This window comes from Pecten maximus, chromosome 4 (genome assembly GCF_902652985.1).
Source record: "Pecten maximus chromosome 4, xPecMax1.1, whole genome shotgun sequence".
NCBI lineage: Eukaryota > Metazoa > Mollusca > Bivalvia > Pectinida > Pectinidae > Pecten > Pecten maximus.
Genome location: NC_047018.1, coordinates 32,181,772 through 32,198,369, shown reverse-complemented (window position 1 = coordinate 32,198,369; position 16,598 = coordinate 32,181,772). Strand labels below are relative to the sequence as shown.

Here is a 16,598-nt window from a genome sequence, read left to right as displayed (position 1 = left end):
TAATGTATGGTTTTGTTGATGAAGTATGTGGCTGCTCCTTTGTCTTCCAGGACCACGATAGCTCAGTCGGTTAGAGTGCCAGCCACGTAATCTCAGGTGAAGATCTGAGGTGTGTGGTTCAACTCTTCCTACCCGTGTTGGTTTGTGTTTCTTAGGAAGCTGAGAAACAGGTCGGTCTTTGCTGTCTTGGTTGTGTCCATGGGCAAGACACTTTAACCTAATTGCTCTGGATGGCATGTGACTGGCCTCCAGTATATTGTTCAGTGAGGTAGTCACCAACTGCTACAAGGAGACTCGCCTCAAAACGATCCTGGCTGTTCACAGGGTAATAAACCCAGCAAACAAACAAATCCAGGATCATGCAGACTTGACATTCCTTTTTTGGCAATTACACGATTAATTAAACATTAAAAATGTCACTGTCACATTTGAATGATTTATTAAAAAATATGAACATACAAATACAACATGAAAGCTTAAAACCTGTACACGTTGACATGTAAGCACCCAGTGTAATATAACAGTGAGGGACCGTATGTGATCAGAATATTCACGTTGACGTCATCGCCAATCAGATCTACCTCTGTAAAAACATCTATTGCAAATATTTGTACACATGATTCAATACACTTGGTCTGCCATTGGAGCGGTGTATTATAATTGTAATTACTATTGTGATAAAATCTTTCGTATTCAGCCTCTTTGGCATCAATGTTAATAATCCCCTACAATTCAGTCTCGGGTAATTACAGAATTGACGTATGTATGATACTTAGTATACATATGTAATAACTTTTCAAGACATTTGAAGTCATTAAGTTTTTAAATTGAGGTAAAATGATTGAGATTTCAAATCAGGGCTAAGATAATATTTTCAAGTAAGGCAATGGGAATCAAAATTTTCAATAGACTCAGGAAGCCAAATTTCAATTTTCTACATAAGTCTGAAGAATTTTGGAAAATGAAGAAATTTTTGTTTACATTAAAGTGTATATGACAGAAAGCACATGGTTATTACCAGGCATATAAGGCATTTCTATGACTTGTGGAAATTAGTTGTGCAGTGTGTAAATGGGCTATTAAAGAGTGTTATATGTATACCTGATATTTCATTTTTGTAACAAATAGTCCATGTGCTTTGCTGATCAAAGAAATGTTTTGTATGTCACAGACTCACAGCAAAGTTTGATAATAAACATACACCTGTTTGAAGTTTTTATCGTAAGTGTCAATTTTCATTTCAAATATTTAATATCAATAAATTCTATAAAATAGGTGAGATACAGGTAGATGGGTATCAGAGATTTGAAATGTCATATTTGTGTTTTAAAATCTGTGAGATATCACACCTATCAACTGTCTAAGCTTACACACGGGGCTAATAATCTCTCATCATAATCTATGTCGACCAGATTCTTGAATGGAACTAGAGATAATGGTAATATTAATAATCTTTATGAATATTCATTTATCTGAATTATGATAAAACCTTTTTGAACTTCACTTATCTACAATTAGAGAAACTTTGTGACAAATACCAGAAAGAGCTTCACCTGTGAATACTTCATAATGGTATTATCTAGGAAAATATCTGTAGATATACCAGCAGAATAGGGCAGACTGATTTTTGCCCAGATTTGATTAATACTCTTCCTCTATGGAGGTAGCATACGGTATATGACTTTTGGATTGACTTGTTGACAGTATTCACATGGCAGTCAGGGCATAAGGCTCTGCTGTTAGGCTACTGCAAAGATTTTGTGTCTGTACGAATCAACAAAAATCAGTCTAACCTATGGCTAGTCTACTGTTGAATTGATTTGTTGACAGTATATTCATGGCAATCGGATCCCCGGAGACTGCTAAGATTTTTGTGTCTATATTTATGTGTGTTATTGATTTATAAAACATCAAATACATCAAAACTTCTAAAAATTTTTTTGATGGAAAAGATGATAAAAAATAATGTGGTTATTCCAGTTATAGGTTTCGTCGGGACAGTGAAATAATTCATGCGTGCCCAATGTAGGGTTCTTTACTCTATAAAAACTTGTGTAGATCAAAGCTGTGCATTTTGAAATGAAAATATCAGATAAAATATCAGAATTGTAGATTTCTCACTTGGGTAGGTTATCAAGTTGCATTAATGCACATAAATTACAGTTGTAAATTGCTATGGTGTATTCTTAAAGAAAATCTTGATAAAGTGGTAAACACTGACAATTTCATGGTATCATTGTATCTTGTCTGGTAACCACTTCCCAGACAAACTGTTATGTTCTATTTCATATCAATGACAGTGCATGGGGCCAATTTTCAATTTTCCAGTGTGTGGTTTATTTCTGCCGTAAAAAATCCATTAAACTTTTTTAAATCTTACTATCAGTCAAGATTAAACACATGCAAATAGTATTGACAGCAGAAATGCATCATTGACTGTCTCATAACTGAAGTGTTTCTTTAAAAAAATATTTTCTCAGTGAAAAGTACGGGTTAAGGTTAACTCAAGTGTACTTGTTCTGTAAAGATTTTAGAAATTTTAATGTAAAAATACCATAATTGACCAACAACTGTTAAAGCAAGTAAGAGGCAGCTGTCAGTATAAACATCGACCTCCCTCTTCGGACACCTACATTGTCAATATCACCATTTAATGTTCACTACTACGCCGAAAATAAAACGTCCAGGAAAAAATTAAAAAGTTAAAAATTTGAGGTAGCTACCTCAGGTAAGGTGGGATAAGCGTACAGGTACACGAGTTGTCGAGGACATGTGTGGAAAACTAATCATTGATCAACAGGTAGAAGAGAGTAAATAACACTTTCCTGTTACCGTGTTTGCAGACTCCATACTGGCAAACATCCTGGGAAAGTGACACAATATGTAATTCAACATGTAATGCAAATTCTACTTTACCCGTTTTAGGCTGAGCTAATTATTATTGGTATCCAAGTAATGTTGAGTCTGTTTTCCCATTCTTTACTTTATACACACTCAAATCTAATTAAATTACTGAAGTGTTTTAGTTAGGTTATTTTACGATGAATTAACCATGTGTTGACGATGTGCTGGAAGCCTGAGTAGAGAGATATACATTGTACAACTGTTTACATAGGAATTGTTTATTTATGTTTGTATATATCAAACACATAAAGGGTTTAATTTATACAAGATATTTGTACTTCAAACAAACCAAGAGAAGGTCATTGAAAAATAAATAATTCTTCAAAGGTCTGCTGACCAAATGTACTTCTGTATGTACTCATCATGAGATAGCTGTGTATAGGATCATTGTGGTGTTTCACTGAGAACCCAAATATGTTGTTGTGATTTTAAGTGTTGAGTCTCCAACCAGGAGTGATATTCTGTTGCTGTATATTGTATAATTTTCCTGTTTTGTTGTGCTGTTTATGAGATGTTTGTTGGGTCAAAGAAATCTGTATCGGGTCTAGATCAGTGTCCAGGAATGCTATATTTGGTTGCTCTATATTGTACAATCGTCCCCAGATTGTGTTTATTAGATGTTTGTGGGTCAAGAAATTTATATTGGTTCTGCGTCCAGGAATGCTATTCGGGTGCTGTTCAATTGAAATATTGTATATGATTTATTCTGCAGACAATAGACTCCATATAGAGGTCAGTAAGATATCATGGAACCTTACGTTAAAATTGTCAACAGATAGCCAGTGTATTCATGAAGCATTCAGTGCTGGGGTAGAGTTGGTTCCTGACCTGAACAAAACATCTTTGCAATTGAAATTCCAGTGTGAACAAAACCCCCACTCTAGCCATCGAATCTATTTACTTAGACAAGATTTCGACCTAAAATAAAGATACGCCCGGACGACAACTTAGCCATTGAAATCTGGCAATACAAAACTATTAGCAGTAGATCTGTTTGGATAAAAGCGGGTAAAGACTATTGAGATGGGCCGCGACACCTCATTATGTGACTTTGTGGCATTATAGTAATGTGATTTGGCCTAAGACTTGTGACATGTCGCACCCTGGGTCTGTACTTATATATTAACACTATAACCAACAACTCTTTGTAAATGCTGCCTCATTTCCCTGCCAGGAGGCAGCACAAGTCACGTCCTGTTGACTCCCGAACCTTCTCCCCGCTGTGGACCATTTCTGGTCACATAGAAGGTTGAAGGTTTGGTCATTAAATCACTAGATAAGAAATTAATTCTTGTTAAGGACATTTAACCTTTTAACAAATAATTAACATATCTATGTTATCAGTGTTATTATTGTTATTCCTCATGATCACACCTGTATACTTTAGGGGGAAAATGTTTAGAAAAAAAGTACAGTTCAAATCAAAAGTGATTTTAAAAAAAAGATTTTGCCATGTATTGCACTAAGCTGCCATGATTAAGATATGAATGTAAACAGGAAAAACCTAAAATTATTACTGTAATTGACCTAATAAGGGCACTGTGTGCTTACAAAAGTACAAAAGGGCTGCATGCACTTGATAAAACCAAGTACAGGAAAATGCTTCTATGTAAAATCTTAGTGGAATTAAAAAACAACAAAAATTAATGTAGTTAAACCGACTCAGCCCACCCATCCCCTAGTGTTTCCTCAGAAAAGATGGCTTATAATAGGGGCAGGTGCACTTATTAGACCAAATACAGTAATGCTTGAGCTTATTCTATAGTAGCAATTAAGCAAAGAGTTTGAAGAAGTTAGAAAAATAAATTGTTTTTTTTCTTTGAAAACCCCAAGTAGCATTTGCTGTGTATTTAGATTGCTAATAAAATTGATTATCAGTAGTTGGATGTTATTGTGGATTTAAGGGCTACCTGGGTTCAACTATAAAAAGGATTGGGTTCCAGTGCAGTCATTCAGGCCAACAAAGTGATTGATATAAGTTTATATAACTTGCTTAACAAAATAGATAAAGTTCACCAGTTAGTTCCCAGGAACTTGATGCAATGTCAATCATCGTGGATTGACAATGGATAAAAATGGCCACTATATATCTTACGATATCACTTTTCTGAAGAATGTCATGAATATAATGAGATTTTGATGTTGGTATTTTGACATGATTTTGAAGTGCTCCAGTATTTTCCTAACTGTTGCTCTGTTTGATTAGAGAAATTACATCGTTTGTTAGGGAAAGAAAAATGAAAAGATAGAACATTTAAAAAAAAAAATGAAAAGCTATTTAAAGCGGAACATTTTGCAAAGCTATTGTATGAAATATTTCTGGTTTGACGGAAGAAAACAGTTATGGAGCGTTGAGGCGTATTGTTGGTACCCAGGTAATCATGGCCTGTCTATACATAAGCAGTGGTTTATCCCTCGGATCTGCTCGTATTTATTTGCTATTTTTTATTGCTTTTTCTCTCCATTCTGTTCAGGAAATTAAACGTTTTGCGGCACTTAAAATGTAATTCCGGTGTTTTGTTATTGGCGTACATAATACTAACAAAACCTTGTGGTCTGAATGTGGAGACGAGGCAATGAGGCGGCCATTTTGTATGGTTTATCTGTCCATAGTAGTAAGCTGAACGTGTGTCAATCTCTTCCTTTCAGAAATCAATCAATTATGATAGAGGGGGAAATCTAAACTAGTACATCTTTGTACGTCATTACCTGAGAAAATTACCCTTATTTGTAAGGCATGGTCGAGCGCTGTAATGTTGTGTTTGTATCGTTGGACAATTCTATAGAATGCTATATAGTACTGTAGTGTCAGGCATTTTGGAAGGAAAAATTGTCCCGATATTTTATAATGTTAATTGGTTTGAGCACTTGTCCCGAGAATTATGTTGTGTGATAACGATCTTAATGTTTCCATTCCTTTTTGTCGATGTTGTTTGAATGATGGGTCATTCATACCAGGAATTCAATTTTCATTCTCAAAACATATATCTGTCAGAGGAATTTTCAAATGAATTATTTAACATAAAGGATCATGATCAATTTATATATTTTATCTTATATCTGGCATGTACCTATTTTAGGTAAAATGTTAAGTGTTGTATTTTGGATTTAAGAGATAAATTTGATCACTGTTTATTGAAGTATGCATATGAAGGTAGAGGGTCGTAATGCCAAGATATCGCGAGAGTGCACATTGCATGCGTCTATTTAAGGCTCAGAAGAAGCACGTCCTCAGCTTTGGAATTCTGTGCTGTATTTACTGTTTAGTGTCATTAGAGTTCAAAATGTTTCAATTTATCAATATTTATCATTCACTTTCATTTAAAAGACACAAGATCTAGACTGTTTAGATCTCTGGCTTACAAATAATGTCGGAGATAGTGTCTGGATTGACTTGTGTAGCAGACAGACTGGGGGGTATATCTGTTTGACAGATGGAGAGTAGGTGGGTGTCTGTAAACATGGCTCCCACTCCCCTTATTCTTTTTGTGTAATGTGTGTGGAACTAATTGAGGTTTCAATCACAGTTAGATTTTGTTGTCCGATACAGATGGTTAAACAGATACATATCTTAACACTTCCAAGATTTATTGAACGCTGTCGTGTGATGTCTGTTTTGTACAACACTGCTGATGGGTACCTGCCCCAGTAACTGTACAATATCCTGCCAAAACAAATCTTATATTTTTATATCAGTTTATGAAACCAAGCAGCATATACTCATTTATTGCATCTAACTACCTGTTTTTGGGCTGACAGGGTAAATCTACCTCTGTGTAATGCTTTTCTATTTAGTCACGCTGTTTTTAAGTCTTAAGGTGATCACATTGTGTTCTGACAGACTGGAACTGAAACTGAGGCTTCCATCATCTAGTGATCAGACCAGGGTCCAGAATTTGCAGCTTTCATTTCATGTTTGTGTTGCCTAGATTTCATCCCCAACAAATTAGTGACAGGTTGGATGTCTGTTGTAGTTTTCAGTAATGGTGTTCAGATCAAAGATTCTTCATGGCAGTCCTCTTATCAGCTTTCAATTTATTTGGTCAATAATTTTCATATTAAGAAGGCGAGAGCAATTTACAGCTTAGTAAGGAGATGTTGATTCTAAAGGTAGATTTGCAGGTGGATGTTGATAAAGGTGTGTCCAGGTAGATGTCAGAGTCTGGTCACTGCAACACTAGTACAACTTAGTCTGAAAAGCCTGTGTATCAGTCTGGAACCCTATAGGGTTCAGTCCAGCACAGACACTTAACACCTGTTTGGGAGATCAAAGAAATCCTTGATTAAATGATATAAATGTGTGAGTTTAGGATACAAGAGTTCAAATGTTATTGTTTGCTGTAATTGAAATCTATCCCTTTAACCTTAGTGGGAGCAATTTTATGTTTAGTAGATATTGGATAGGAAAGAAAGACTATGAAAACATTTCATCCTCACTGTAATAGGCCTGTGAGCTAGGTCAACATATTGTCTGGAAATAAACTTGCTATAAATTCAAGTTTTTAATCTGTCGGAATGGTAAATTAATTATGTATGGTGTATTGAAGGCCGGAGTGGCTCCACATTAACACCACCGTTTGTGGGAACATTATGTATGTCCAGGGACTGATCCAGCATAATTAGGCTACATATTGATTAGGTTCAGTCTATCTGAGACAGGTCCATTTGATTAGGTTTAGTCTCACCTGAGACAGGTATGTACTGTACCCACAGTGATTATCTCATTGATAAAGTCTCGGAAAATCTTTCAGTATTACCGTTAAATCTGATGGAAAAAATCCACAAAGCCTTATGAGCCAGTCTCTACAGAGTTATCTACAACATCTCTTGATTTTCTTCTTTATGCATTCATGGTTCAATAACACAACCTTGAAAGTGTGTTATCAGCTTTAATTCTCACATGAATACTGATAAATTGTGTGTGCATGTCAGTATGCATGTGCATTCTGCGGCTCCCTATACAGGCAGATTTTATCCAATATATAAATCAGATTCAGTGAGGTATATTGATTCCCAGACACGGTAGATATAGCTCAATATACTGCAGTCATTGTAGAAAAGTTCCTGTTTGAATGCAAACGTGCTGCAAAGTGGAGATTGAATTGTGATTATTGAATTCTCCACGGACATGCAGAAAATGATTTACAAGTGAAAAGCTGGGTAAAATCGGTCTTGGCTACCTCTCAAAAATAATTGCTTACTTAAGAATTGTGACTGTTTCAAGTGCTCATGCTAAAAGTGGTGCTGCCTTAAAGTGACCAGTTGATCTTATGATGTTGTGCCATAGAAACGTTGATGTGTAGATGTTAAAAGGTCCATCAGACCCCTGTGATACTTAACCTAAAGGTGTACATACCTGTTTATTACTCCATCATTGTTAGGCATTGTCGTGTTTTTATGACTGGTTTTCTCAGACCTACACAGCTATAGTATATCCAATCTAAAAAAAATCTAAGGGTTCTGTGTGATAGTGACTAATAGGTAATAACTTAAATGGATCAAAGGTTTCTGTATCAATACAGAATTCAGTATTAAAAATAATTTCCCTCGTATAAGTTAATACTAGATTTCGGTAAAACAAAAGCTATTTTAGTATTTCAATAATCAGACACTTTCATCCAAGAATTTATAAAAATCATGTTGATGCACTACATATTTGTTGACTTTCTAATGGTAAACACTTCTTTAATACACAATTTTAGTTGTTACCATGTTTATAAATTTTAGGGAAACAAATTAATGTCAACAAAAGATGCAGTAGCATACCTCAATATTCTCATAGCATTAGTTTCATGTTTTGCCATGGTTGTGTCAATTTCAGTAGATGTTACTTGTGAAGTAGCAAACAGCTACTACATGGCCTTGCCTCAAAATGACCTTGACTGTTCACAGAGTAACAAACCCAGCAAAAAAAAAATCATAGGGAAAACTGTTTTCATAGGAAACACTTTACACATTGTCACAGAAAACACTTTACACATTGTCATAGTAAACACTTTACACATTGTCACAGAAAACACTTTACACATTGTCATAGTAAACACTTTACACATTGTCACAGAAAACACTTTACACATTGTCATAGTAAACACCTCACACATTGTCATAGTAAACACCTCACACATTGTCATAGTAAACACTTCACACATTGTCATAGTAAACACTTTACACATTGTCATAGTAAACACTTCACACATTGTCATAGTAAACACTTTACACATTGTCATAGTAAACACTTCACACATTGTCATAGTAAACACTTCACACATTGTCATAGTAAACACCTCACACATTGTCATAGTAAACACTTCACACATTGTCATAGTAAACACTTCACACATTGTCATAGTAAACACTTCACACATTGTCATAGTAAACACTTCACACATTGTCATGGGAACTTCTTTGCATGCTTACTGTCATATCTTTATATGCTATTTAAACAACTTAGCTGTGTTTTATATGTTGTTTTGTAAAATTTTGTCTCAGAAATCTAATATGTTTTTGTTTAAATATTTATAGGTTACCTGATGGATTCACACAGCTCCTAAATCTCACACAACTGTTTCTGAATGATACATTCCTCGACTACCTCCCAGGGAATTTTGGCAGGTATGTAACAACACTCCTACCATGAATCCTCCTTCCAATTTGCCGACGCATTCATTGTCTGTAACCACCTTCTAGGAAAAATTGACTTACACATATCATTAGCACACTCGCCCATCATTCCTGCCCAGTGTCCTCTAAACCCCTCATTCCTCGACTCATGTATTTAAATACTCACCCCTCCCCTCTCCCTTACCCATTATCCCCTTAACTTATCTCATTCTGCAACTTAAACTTCCACCTTGGGACATCAGACACGTACATATACCTCCCCTACTCGCTTACCCAGCATCCTCTTAACCTCTCATTCCTCGACCATTATAACTACCTCCCATGAATATATCCACCCCTCCTCCCTCTCACTTACCCAGCGTCCTGTTAACCTGTCATTCCTGGACCATAACTACCTCCCAGGAACATCAGACATGTTCATAAACCTCCCCTTCTCACTTAATCGGCATCCTCTTAACCTCTCATTCTTCGACCATTATAACTACCTCCCATGAATATATCCACCCATCCTCCCTCTCACTTACCCAGTGTCCTCTTAACCTCTCATTCCTCGACCATAACTACCTCCCAGGAACGTCAGACATGCACGTATCGCCCCCACCACCACCACCACCACCTCTCACTTACCCAGTGTCCTCTTAACCTCTCATTCCTCGACCATTATAACTACCTCCCAGGAACGTCAGACACGCACGTATCCCCCCCACCACCACCACCACCACCACCACCACCACCTCTCGCTTACGAAGTGTCCTCTTAACCTCTCATTCCTCGACCATAACTACCTCCCAGGGACATCAGACACGTACATATACCTTCCCTACTCGCTTACCCAGTGTCCTCTTAACCTCTCATTCCTCCACCATAACTACCTCCCAGGAACGTCAGATATGTACATATACCTCCCCCTCCCACTTACCAGACGTCCTCTTAACCTTGCAGTCCTCACCTTAAACCGCCTCCTTGGGACATGAGATATGTACATACACCTCCCCCTCCCACTTACCAGGCGTCCTCTTAACATCACAGTCCTCACCTTAAACCACCTCCCAGGGACATGAGATATGTACATATACCGCCCCCTCCCACTTACGCAGCGTCCTCTTAACCTCTCATTCCTTACTATGACCTTTTCCTAGGAAAAAATGTACATGCGTGCGTCTTCATGTGAGGCTCTGTATAATCATTTAATGTCACGTAATAAATGATACTTAATTTGGATTTCTGACTTAATATTTCATGATTACAACTTTTATTTATAACCAGTCAGCATGAGTTGCACATTTAAAAATCAGTCAAGTACTGCTCGAATATTTCTATAAAATGACAAATTAAGAATGTGATCAAACTTTAAAAAACTGTGACATTTTTATCACGCTTGGTTACGAATGGTATGGTTAGAATGTGTATGTTTTAACTTAAGTATGAATTGTCAAAAACAATCCCTTCCTCTCACCAAATACTTGTATACAAAGATAAAATTCCTTTCCAAATGTTTTTTCTGTAGTGATACATTGATGAATAGGTGTTTTACTCCTACAATATATCGGTAACCTGGCTTAGGGTACCTCTCAATAAAATGTTATTCTTATTCATTGAAAATATCCTTTTGTAGAAAAGTGGATGAGAACTGCAGAGAAGGTTTAAATTCATTACTGTTATGTTGGTAGGCTTGCCAACCCTAAACCTCAAATTGTGTCCCTCATGCACTCTAAATGCAGTCTTTGCCTGTCCTCCATCTTTTGTACAATCCACAATGTCGACAAGTGTGCCCTGTAGGTGGTCAGATGTTCAGGTATACTGTATAACTAGATACCCTGATCACTGGTATTATAATCCAGATCAAAGAGCCACAGAAACTTCTCGCCTTACATGGGCGTAGGTTAATTGTTTCTCCCCAGGGTTGTGTGGATGCTGTCCTCATGTTTAGGATAGGCCCACTCCAAGGCATCACAGCCTGTAAAAGAAGCTTGATGCACAAATTGCCCTCTTTTTATTGTTGCTTCTTCAAAGGCTGTGTCTTCTCTGTGACATGTTGGTTAAATTATTCCAACATCAGTCAGCATGTGTAATGAATGTGTCCTTAATTCGTGATGTCTGCCATGTGATGTATGAGCTGGACATGTTACCTTTATCATGATTTCTGATTGTATGATATAAGAACATTTGATTTATACAGAGATAAAGTGTACATGAAATCATCAAATTAAGTGTTAGCAATGGTAATCATGATTAAAATAGCCAATCTTTGACCAAGGTTAAAATGTATTTAAAATCATGTGGAATCCAATCATTACAAAGGTCAAACTGTATGTAATCATGATTTGAAAATCATTGCCAAGGTCAAACTGTATGTCATCATGATTAGAACTTCAAATCATTACCAAGGTCAAACTAGTTATAGTCATGTGGAATTCCATTATTTTCAAGGTCAACTATTAGTGATTATGATTAGAAAATCCAATCATTACCAAGGTCAAACTTTTTGTAATCATGATTAGAAAATCTAATAATCATCAAGGTAAAAGAGTTGGTGATTGTGGTAGCAAAATGCAATCATCAAGCATTTCTCACCATCATAATGACAATTTACCAGGTTCTATCATCGAACAAGGACACACCATTTACAGATCCTAGATTGTTGGTAGAGGTTTAAAACTTGTTGAAGTGAAATGGTTATTTTGTGTTGTAGGCTGTCTCGTCTAAAAATTTTGGAGATTCGTGAAAACCACCTGAAGACACTCCCAAAGTCTTTCTCACGCCTCACCAACCTCGAGAGACTTGACATCGGCCACAATGAGTTCACAGATTTGGTGAGTTCATCTTTGGTTTATTCAACAGATTTCTTAACAAATTGTAATAACTCTGATTGTGGATTTGTCAAAAGGCATTACAAAAATCAAAGAATTATGAAAGAGTCACTGTTGTTGTCCTAAGCGATTTACACACATGACAATGAATCAAGTTTGATGTAACTATGTTCATTCAAAAGCAAGTCATTAGTAATTTGACAAATTAGTCTATTTCAATGCAAATTTGAAAATGAAGTTCATAATGATGTAATAACAGTAGATATTTACAAAATAATTCTCTTTAGGCATGACTCAGAATTCAAAACAAATTGAAATTTTGACTTGACTTAATTTAAATGGTAAAACTTTTCAAAACAATTCTGTCGGTGTAGGACATGTTTAATGCTGTATGTGGTGTTGATGTTAACACATTGACGGATATGATCATCCCACAGTGATCATTGATGAGCGATCACCGACCAACGCAGAGTTATATCTTAAAATGCCTAAATAAATTATTCAGAGTCTATGAAAAGCTAGAAAAGAGACGAGAAATGCGGTGAAGAAATTTAGTGTGGTGTTATAATATGATGTACCATATGTCTGCCCCTGATTTACATACAGATGAACCAGGCTTCATACAAGCACCTGTCTATAGAAATGCACCAGTCTAAATCACATACTCATTTTATAGAAAATTGAAAATTATGAAAAAAAATATCCAATTAACTGTTATGTGGATAAACTTTTCATATATTATCATATTTACTTTTTTTTTTCTTAAAATTTGAATGCAAGGATCTGTTGAGATTTAGTGTATTGGCATATGAATGGGGTAGTTATTTAGCCATAAGGATGTAGGGTGTTTACACTACATAGAGGTGGAAATGCTTTAACTGTGATATTCAAGGTCAATGGGCTGTGAAATGTCTAGGGGTTGAAAGTTTTAGAAATTATTTGAAGAGCTGTCACCAAAACTTGTGTGTGGATACATTTCCTATCAAATGTTGAGCGGTATGAGACTATCTAAATTCTCATCAGCGTTTACGCATTAGACAGGTCCAGCCCCAGGTATGAAACTGAATCTGGTTCAGTGTGTACTGTCCCCAAATTATATTACAAACTTGTGTCATAGAACAAAGTAAATTGACAAGAAAGTGGAAATTTTATCGAGGCTGGAGGATAATCGTTACTTTTGATAAACAAGTTGACAGTGTTTTATGAGATTCAACAGAACACTTTTAGTCCTTACTCAAAAACATACAAGTTTGTTTGATCAGACGCAATGTTCTCCTTTGTTATGTATGTGTCATGGGAATTTAACGAAAAAAAATTATGTGCCAAATCTTGCATTCTTCTCGATGACAAATATGTTTAACCGATTATCAAGTCGTAAGTTCTTTTGAAATAAGTCGTGATTCCAATCAGAGTGTTACAATCCCTGTCATATTGGTGTACCATTATAGACGGAGGTATTGTAGCTTACAATGATATTGTATTAAAATACACACAGATATCCGTATTATGATACATGGGTAAGGGGATTCAAGGATTAAATCAGGATTAAATTTTAAAGTTTCTAGCCTTTGGTAATTTTCCCCTGTATATAATTCTACTTGACAAATGGGTGATATGACAGGCAGACACAGAAGATTTGTATTCCTATCACTGGGTTTTGTATACATGGTCTGAAAGAGGATCGCTAGGATCAAACACCACTGGAGGTGTGAGTTAGACAGACAGAGACAGGATAGGGCCGCTACTACACAAGGACAAAGAAAGGGCCATTAGACAAATGGGGACCAGAATAGAGCCGTTAGACAAATGGGGACCAGAATAGGGCCGTTAGACAAATGGGGACAAGGATAGGGCCATCAGACAAATGGAGACCAGGATAGGGCCGTTAGACAAATGGAGATCATGATAGGGCTGTTAGACAAATGGAGACCATGATAGGGCCATTAGACAAATGGAGACCAGGATAGGGCCGTTAGACAAATGGGGACAAGGATAGGGCCGTTAGACAAATGGAGACCAGGAAAGGGTCGTTAGACAAATGGAGACCATGATAGTGCCGTTAGACAAATGGAGACCATGATAGGGCCGTTAGACAAATGGAGATCATGATAGGGCCGTTAGACAAATGGGGACAAGGATAGGGCCGTTAGACAAATGGAGACCATGATAGGGCCATTAGACAAATGGAGACCATGATAGGGCCGTTAGACAAATGGAGACCATGATAGGGCCGTTAGACAAATGGAGACCATGATAGGGCCATTAGACAAATGGAGACCATGATAGGGCCGTTAGACAAATGAGGACAAGGATAGGGCCGTTAGACAAATGGGGACAAGGATAGGGTTGTTAGACAAATGGAGACCTGGATAGGGCCGTTAGACAAATGGAGACCAGGATAGGGATTTAGACAAATTGAAACCAGGATAAGCCTACTACAAAAGTACAAACAAGTTGACAAATGCCAGTACTAAGGAGCTGGAGATAACAGCCCTGTCTGACCCAATTATGTACCCTTATGATTTTGATTCTGGGGGTTCTTCAAAGAATTCATGTCAATAAACAATGAGTATTTCTGTCGGAATCTTGCTTAATTATCCTGTACAGGGCTATAGTATCTGGGACAGTTCTGCAATCACTTCTACCCGATTACTCCCCACTGTGTGAGGTTCTAGTCTCAAATTACTGTTGACAAATGGTGACTGAAATTCAAAGCAAATAATTGATTTCAGAAGGGTACAGTGTCCCTAATGTAAGTCAGCATATTTCTTTTGTCATGAATCACATATCAAAAAAGTTTAATAGTTGAATTTACAAAAAATTGATTATAATATGAGAAAGTTTTATATGGTAACTGTTTGGTGTATACCAGTATCAACCTTGATTTAATGAGTCCGGGTTAAAATCCACACATTAGAGGGTGTTAATTGGCTTAGTAATTGGTTTTTGTCACATCTTGCCTTCAGGTTACTTCACAATAATTTGTCCAAAATATTCTTATGTTTGTATTTCTTAACAGATTTTGTTAATTTTAGGCAAATCTTCCATTAACATATTTATGTGAAATTCTTTTTACAGCCAGACGTGATAGGGAATTTGACTGGACTACTGGAATTATGGTGCGACCACAACCAGATAGCCCAGGTCACGCCGGTAAGTCATGTGCCCACATCACCCAGAATAATATCGGAACAATCAACATCACACTTATACATCATGTGACCAGCAGGAAACATTCTGTGGCCTGATAAAATTTCCCACAAGCCTTCATTTGCAAGTTATCCGACCAATCAATATGTCCCTAGTATGTCAGATGACCATCTACTCATACTCAACTCAGCACCTCCTGACGCGACAATGTTTAGGTCTTGGTACAATTGCAGTACAGATAATTATCTCATTATCTAATTACCACAATTTTCTGTCTGGCAGACATGCATGTTAGAAGCATTACTATTGTTGTTGATAAATTCTGTTTTCATAATTTTCAAATGATATTTTGACAATCTGGAGAAAATTATACTAGATACCAAATTTGCTTTTTAAAAAAATTGAGAAATTGAAAGAAAATCGTTTTTACAGTTTCTCAATACCCTGGGGTAGTCGTAAAAGTTACGAGACAGTTGCATTAAATATCCAGTAGACAATTAGTAATGTGAAGAAATGTTAATGAATAAAATGCTACGTCATGGTAAGAATGGTGTCTAACCCAGTGTTAAATTTTTAAATTTATAATGTGATAACTTGCTTGTTGATTGGTTGAAATTTAAATTTTCATAAGAGAACAATGAATGCCCCAGACATGTCCTTGTGTGGTGACGAGTCTAATTCACACCTTACAAAGAAATTCTAAATTGACAAAAAATGTTAAGATAAAGAAAAATCATGAAGTCATGTAAATGCTGGTAAAATGGAATATTTGTAAAGTCATTGTCACTTCTGTCTAGGTTGTGAATTTTCGACATCATGTGCGTGGCGGTGTCTGCTATCATACTTCATTGTCAATTGTACCATGTTACTATGTCTCTTGTGGTCCTGACATGAAGAAAGCAATTTGAGGAGGTCTGACAGAAGTTTTTCATTTTGAATATTAAAAGAATTCTTTTAAACTTTTTACACTTCTCAGTTAAAAACAATTTTAAGATTTTCATTTCCTGTATGATTTCATTTGAAAACCATTACAAATAGTTGCTGATGAAAATTCATCCTGATATTGGTGTTTGATCAGAGGGAATGATCGTATAGTTCTTTTGTAAATCAATA

The 16,598-nt window shown here is 36.3% G+C and overlaps 1 protein-coding gene across 4 annotated transcripts in view; it reads left to right on the top strand.

The window, feature by feature from the left end:
* The window catches only part of LOC117325849 (erbin-like), an 82,409-nt gene that overhangs the window by 30,064 nt on the left and 35,747 nt on the right, over positions 1-16,598 (top strand). For all 4 annotated transcript variants that reach the window (XM_033882347.1, XM_033882346.1, XM_033882343.1 and 1 more), the window contains exons 5-7: positions 9,427-9,516; positions 12,218-12,338; positions 15,414-15,488. In XM_033882347.1, the coding sequence (XP_033738238.1) occupies positions 9,427-9,516; positions 12,218-12,338; positions 15,414-15,488 (286 nt within the window). The remainder of the gene's footprint in view (positions 1-9,426; positions 9,517-12,217; positions 12,339-15,413; positions 15,489-16,598) is intronic.